Source organism: Galeopterus variegatus, unplaced genomic scaffold (genome assembly GCF_000696425.1).
Source record: "Galeopterus variegatus unplaced genomic scaffold, G_variegatus-3.0.2 Scaffold1738, whole genome shotgun sequence".
In the NCBI taxonomy this organism is placed as follows: domain Eukaryota; kingdom Metazoa; phylum Chordata; class Mammalia; order Dermoptera; family Cynocephalidae; genus Galeopterus; species Galeopterus variegatus.
In genome coordinates, this window is record NW_007727849.1 from 209,761 (window position 1) to 216,646 (window position 6,886).

Here is a 6,886-nt window from a genome sequence, read left to right on the forward strand (position 1 = left end):
GGGGTTGGGGGGGCTCAGGGGGGCATGGCTGAGACCCTCAGCCACTCTCCACCCTGGGAGCCTGGGGTGCTTCTGGTGGAGGCTCACTGCTCATCTCGGGTGGATGCAGACTGGGGGAGGGTGCATAGCTGAGGCCCTCAGCCCCCCACTGCCTAGGCTCAGGAGCCCAGGAACACAGTTTTGGAATGTTACTAGATAATACATTATGAGCAGTAATGCTGGAGAAGTAGAATACGAGAAGATCATGTGGAAATTTGAATACTGGCTTTAAGAGTTTGTTCTTTATTAGCAGGCATTTGGAAGTCATTGATGATTTCTAAGCACAGGAGAATGACTATCAAAAAAAAAAAATTGATCTGACAGCAGTGCGCCAAATTAGAATAGGAAAAAATATGAAGAAAGGAACATGGGGTGTATTTTTGCCATCGCTGTTTTCTTTTTTTTTTTTTAGTTTTTAAAATTTATTTTTGATTATACTTATTTATGGGGTATAGAGTTGACTCAGTATTTGTGTACAGTATGTGATGATCAAATCAATATTATTAGCATGTTTATCATTACAAATCATAATTACTGTTTGTGTCCCTTACCCAATTACTCCCTAACGTTTTTTTTTTCTTTGGTGGCTGGCTGATTTGGGGATCCGAACCTGTGACCTTGGTGTTATAAGGCTGCACTCTAACCTACTGAGCTAAGTGGCCAGCCCTTGGGGTGTATTTTTGAAGGAAAAATGATTTTGGTGTTGACTAGTGGTTGTCAAAGGAGTGGGGGGCTGGGGGTCAGGGATCAAAAAACAGGTAGTAGTTGATAATCATAAATGGTAGGGTTCTGTCTTGGGGCCCTAGGAGAAAGGTGCTTCTGCAAAGAGAGACAGGCCAGTAGGAGGGAACGTGTGAAACTCAGCTGTAGACATGTCATTTGAATTGCTGGCTGGATACCCAGACTTGTCTTCAGAAAGATAGGGCAGGTGTGGAAGTGGGATTTTGGAGCCACCTGGACTCTATTGAGATCATGAAGGTGGGGGAATGTAGCAAACTCAGCTCCTGTTGGGACTCATCTTGACACAGGAATTGAGAAAGGGGTATTTGAGTACTCATTTTTGAGACCTTGAGATGAGACTTGGGAGACTTTCCTCAGTGCTGTCCCAGGCTCCTCCTGTCAGTAGAAAGAATTGCAGTCCAAGCAAGCATCTGATGGCAGACAGCAGACTTAGAGAGGGGGAGAACAGAGGCCAGACAGGGAAGAGAAAAGGAAGAGGAAAGGCATAAGAGAGGAATGAGGGGAATAAAAGGATTTAGGGGAAGGGGCTACACATTGTAGCCTTCCCAAGGAGGCTTAAATGTTCCTTCCCATATGCATTTCCGTGGCACACAGGTGCTCAGTGTACAACTTGACTGATGATAAATGGAAATAATTCTAATCTGGTACAGTGAGAAGTTTGGGTCTTTGAACAGTGTGAGCATTGTTTTTTTAAAAAGCTGGTGAATTTGAGAGATTTCTTCCATTTTGTTTGTATTTTTTTAATTCTTTGATGGTTGAAGTATAACCCTGCTTAAAGATGTGAAATGAGCATTTTCAATAGACTTGATTTTTTAGGGGGTAATACATGAAAAAAAGTTTATAAATACAGAAAAGTATAAAGAAGTAAGAAGACTGTACAAAATCTGAGCAGAGTTAATTTTCTGATGAATATTGTTCCAGATTTCTAGTTATATGTATATAATTATGCATTAAAGAGATTATACTGTATCTGAGTGGTTTTTTAGAAATTTTTTTCAAGGAAGTCACAGGTTAATGATTAAAGGAAGTTAATGTACAGACCCTTATACATAAGCATTAATTACTATCTTGAGTGGCAGAGTTCTGCTTAAGTAATTGGGAAAACAACTGAAATACTGTTTCCATGGTAATAAGCACCTGTTTATCTATATTACTTTTTTAATTGGTACAATGTATGTCTATAATGATTTATTTAATCAGTTTTCTATTAGTAATTTTAAGTGGATTGCACTTTTTCACTATTATAAACAGTGGGTAATAAATATTCTTCTTCATTTGTCTTTTAATATTATTTGTTATACTAGTGCTATTATCTCCTCTGAATGTAGATTATTAGATGCGACATTGCTGTGTCAAAGGGGATGTGTATTTTATGTTTCGTTAATATGGTCAGACAGACTTCTTGAAAGTTTACATTCTCTTCAACTGAGAGGACCTATTTCTGGGTCAGACCTTTTAACAGTACCTTTAATCTTGTGACTCCAGTTAAATAAAAAGTGAAACTGTCAATTCCTTTTTAATTGCAATGCTTTTATCATTCTTTCTGATTTTAGCTTTTAAACACAGTCCACCTCCAAGGCCATGAAGGACCTGTTTATGCAGTTCATGCTGTTTATCAGAGGAGGGCGTCAGACGTTGCATTATACACGCTGGTGGTTTCTGCAGCTTCAGATTCTACTGTTCGACTCTGGTCTAAAAAGGGTTCAGAAGGTAGGTTTGGAGACATTATAATACAGATAACTGAAACAGTAATTATCAAATGAATGACTTCTAGAAGAGCATACCTATAATTTTTTCAAACTTTCAAGCAGCTTTAAAACATAATTCTAATCTAAATAATTGTTTCTTTTGCATTTGTTCAAAATTCCTCTACACCAAGCTTTGTCAATATAAATTCCTTCTCAGCCTTTTTATGTAAGTCATTTTGTTCTCTATAACCTTGTTAAAAATTGTCCATTTAGCGTTAAATGACCAGTGGTGTCTCAGGATTGGCTTCTCTCATCTCCCCGCTGACACCAAGGATTGTAACTGTGCTACCCAACCTGTCTAGGTGGACAAGTTCAGTTGGTTGTTCATGGTATTTTTTATTATTTCTTAGTAACATGCCTTCAGACCTTGAACTTTGGAAATGGATTCGCTCTGGTTGTCTGCTTAGCTTTTTTGCCTAATACGGATGGTAAGTATTCTGCTAAGTATATATTAAAAGAGCAGTATATTTGTATATCTCCATATGACCAGCAGTATATTTGTACATCTGCATATGTACTGAAGGTGGACCATGTATTATTTCTCTTAAAGTGACTGCCCTTTCACATCCGGCGTACTAAAAGCTTGCCTAAGACCATTTAAAATCTTCGAACAAAAATAGTCAGTCTTTGGGCCGGCTCGGTGGCGCACTGGATAAGTGCGCCGCTTGGGAAGCGCGGCGGCACTCCTGCCCGAGGGTTCGGATCCCACATACAGACCGGTTCCTGCTCACTGGCTGAGCGAGGCGCAGGAGCAACGCCAAGGGTTGCAATCCCGTTGCCGGTCCCCAGTCCGGTACGGGGGCAACACTGAGGGTTGCGATCCGTTGCCGGACACGGAAAAAAGACAAAAGACAAAAAAAAAAAAAATAGTCAGTCTTTGCTGTGAAACCCATCAGTACATCATCTCCACAAAGTTAATAGCAATATGAGTCAGTCAGACTCTGTTTCCTCAGTTAGCTGGAGGACAAGCCAGGTGGAGAGAGGCAGGGCCTGGAAGCTGTCAGACTCTCTTGCCCTCTGCAGCAGGAGTTGCTACTCCATAATTTCGTGTTGTGCTTCCACTATGTGCAAAGCCTCCCTGGGAAGAGGAGCTGCACACATAGAATTTCATTTTTTCACATCTACATTGAGGCCAAGTGACTGGAGGTTTTTTTTTGTTTTGTTTTGTTTTTTCAGTTGATTTAAAATAAAATCTTTGAAAAATACACTTAATATCAAGGCATTTCTGTAGAAAAAGTCTTTATTTTATCTTGCTCCAGAGTTTTACTAGGGCTGTCCTTCAGTAATGGAATTAGTTTTTTTTTTTTCCTTTTTGTCTTTTTTACTGACCGGCAACGGGATCGCAACCCTCGGCGCCACGCCCGCTCCACGCTCAGCCAGTGAGCGGGAACCGGTCTCCACAGGGGATCCGAACCCTTGGCAGGAGCGCCGCCGCGCTCCCAAGCGGCGCACTATCCAGTGCACCACCGGGCCAGCCCGGAATTAGTTTTTTTATCTATATTACAGAAAACTAATTTATAGTCGTACCCTTCATAGCTTTTTAACTACATATTTAATTATGTGCTCTTTTATTTTGTTTCAGTATTGATTTCTCAAACAAAATGTAAAGACCCTCTATGTAACAAATATACCATTAGATCTTTGTGCAGTAGCCATGATGCTGGGCTCTTAGTAGCTCTTTGTTACTCAGTTGGGTAACAACTTTTCATATTGATCTTCTGGCTAACACAGTGAGAATTCTCCCTACTTGGCTCTTGAGCTTCTCTTTTCACTGCTCCTTCAGTCATCAATGACATAGAATGGAGGAAAAAGCACTCTTAGTTAATTAACAGTCAGGTAACCATTGAGCAGAACATTTTAGAGCACTCATTTTATTCATAGACATTTATCAAGCACTTTTAATTTATTTGCTCTGTGGTATAGGTAAGAGAAGTAAGGATTTTTTACCTAAAGCCTAGAGTCCAGCATAGGTGATTATTGTAACATGGTGGAGTACTTACAGTGAAGTCTCTTTTTTTTCCCTCCCAGTACCAATATTAGCATGTGGAGATGATGACTGCAAAATTCACTTGTTTGCTCAACAAAATGATCAGGTAACTAATGATGTTTATTAAGAGACTAGAATTATGTTTTTCTTAATTACATGTTTTCATACAGACTATTTCCAGATTATAGAATTTTAGGGATGTTGTAATCTAAACCAAAATAATCCAGTAGAAGAATCTTTCTTCACAGTCCTCTGTTGGATGGTTTTCCACTATGTTTGAATGCCAACTAATTGCTGCCTTGGCCACCAGCCCCAGAGTTGTTAGGGGGAAACGGGTCATTAGTGGGGGAAGGAGAGAAGGAAGATGTGATGGTAGTGGTATTTTCCTTAAAAAAATTAAATGAGATATGACATACGTGAAGCACCTCCTGGAAGTGTGTTTGTCCTTCTTAGTTTTACCTATACTTTGAGTGGTTAAACTAGAGGACAGAAGTTCCAGAAAGGGGGTTTGTTAACTCTAGGCCCATTTATTTAATAATGAGGATACTTGTTTTTTTGCATTCTATAAGAAAGTTTAAAATGGTTGTGAATTCCAACTTTTCAGCTTTCTTTTGATATTATATATACATATGTCATTTTACCTTGTAAACTTGTAAAGTATTTGAGATCTACAGATACTATATTGCCTGTCTCCTCCAGGTTGCCCCATGAGATGATTTAGATATTACACATGATATTACATGTTGAGTTCCCAAATGAGTGTTTTATCCTATGTCTAAACAGATATTATTCCCAGTAAAAGAGCAGTGTAGTAGGTCTGGCTGAGACCAAATGAAGTCCCTGATATACATGGAAGTTAAATTCTTACATCAAGCCCAATGATTTTTGTTATCTTACTAGTTTCAGAAAGTGCTTTTACTCTGTGGACATGAGGACTGGATAAGAGGCGTGGAATGGGCAGCCTTTGGTCAGTATGAAATTTTGCTAAAGCACATGTGTTAAGGACAAGTATGTGTAACCTTTCCAAGAAAGCAGCCTTAAGTTTTCTTTGTATGTTACTTTTTTTATTGTCCCATTTAAAAAAGAGGATACTTATCCCTTCCATTAACTGTGAATTGAGTGGTAGAGGATGAAACAAGTTGGATGACACTAGCTGACTTGTCCACATGCAGACATCCTTGAGAAGTTCTTTGTAGAACTTAGTAGACTGTGTTGAGTATCATATCTTATAAACATTTATTAGCATTGTATGTATATTTTTCAATGTTATTAAAATGAATATATACAGGTCAAATGAATGAAGGGTAAAGAAACAGAGTCTGATTTGGGGGGGAATTCTGGAAATATACATACTGTAAAGGAGAAAGTCTTATACCTGAATTTAAGAATGTAATATTTTAAAAATAATACAATTTATTTTTTAATTAGGTAGAGATCTTTTCCTAGCAAGCTGTTCACAAGATTGCCTGATAAGAATATGGAAGCTGTATGTAAAATCGACATCTTTAGAAACTCAGGATGATGATAGTGTAAGACTGAAGGAAAATACTTTTACTATAGGAAATGAAAGTGAGTAATAATGAAAATACTTGGTATAACAATACTTAGGTTTCCCCGCTGGTTCACTTATTTCACCACATACTTATATGAAGATTAGTTTTTCAGAAGTGTTGGTTCCCTACCTGAAACTGATACTGTGCATTTTTCTTTTTTCTTTTTATGAGTGGATGAGTCATTTTTCATATGATAAACTTACTTTTCTTCTAAACTATATTAGTAAGGTTTTAAAAAATTGCTGAAGGGCCGGCCTGTGGCTCACTCGGGAGAGTGTGGTGCTGATAACACCAAGGCCCCGGGTTCGGATCCCATATAGGGATGGCCGGTTCGCTCACTGGCTGAGTGTGGTGCTGACAACACCAAGTCAAGGGTTAAGATCCCCTTACCAGTCATCTTTTAAAACCTTACTAATATAGTTTAGAAGAAAAGTAAGTTTATCATATGAAAAATGACTCATCCACTCATAAAAAGAAAAAAGAAAAATGCACAGTATCAGTTTCAGGTAGGGAACCAACACTTCTGAAAAACTAATCTTCATATAAGTATGTGGTGAAATAAGTGAACCAGCGGGGAAACCTAAGTATTGTTATACCAAGTATTTTCATTATTACTCACTTTCATTTCCTATAGTAAAAGTATTTTCCTTCAGTCTTACACTATCATCATCCTGAGTTTCTAAAGATGTCGATTTTACATACAGCTTCCATATTCTTATCAGGCAATCTTGTGAACAGCTTGCTAGGAAAAGATCTCTACCTAATTAAAAAATAAATTGTATTATTTTTAAAATATTACATTCTTAAATTCAGGTATA

General features: G+C 38.2%; 1 protein-coding gene across 2 annotated transcripts in view; it reads left to right on the plus strand.

The window, feature by feature from the left end:
- The window catches only part of ELP2 (elongator acetyltransferase complex subunit 2), a 41,657-nt gene that overhangs the window by 6,945 nt on the left and 27,826 nt on the right, over positions 1–6,886 (plus strand). For both annotated transcript variants that reach the window (XM_008578669.1, XM_008578670.1), the window contains exons 4-8: positions 2,334–2,490; positions 2,879–2,956; positions 4,557–4,621; positions 5,416–5,482; positions 5,944–6,084. In XM_008578669.1, coding sequence (XP_008576891.1) covers positions 2,334–2,490; positions 2,879–2,956; positions 4,557–4,621; positions 5,416–5,482; positions 5,944–6,084 — 508 coding nt within the window. The remainder of the gene's footprint in view (positions 1–2,333; positions 2,491–2,878; positions 2,957–4,556; positions 4,622–5,415; positions 5,483–5,943; positions 6,085–6,886) is intronic.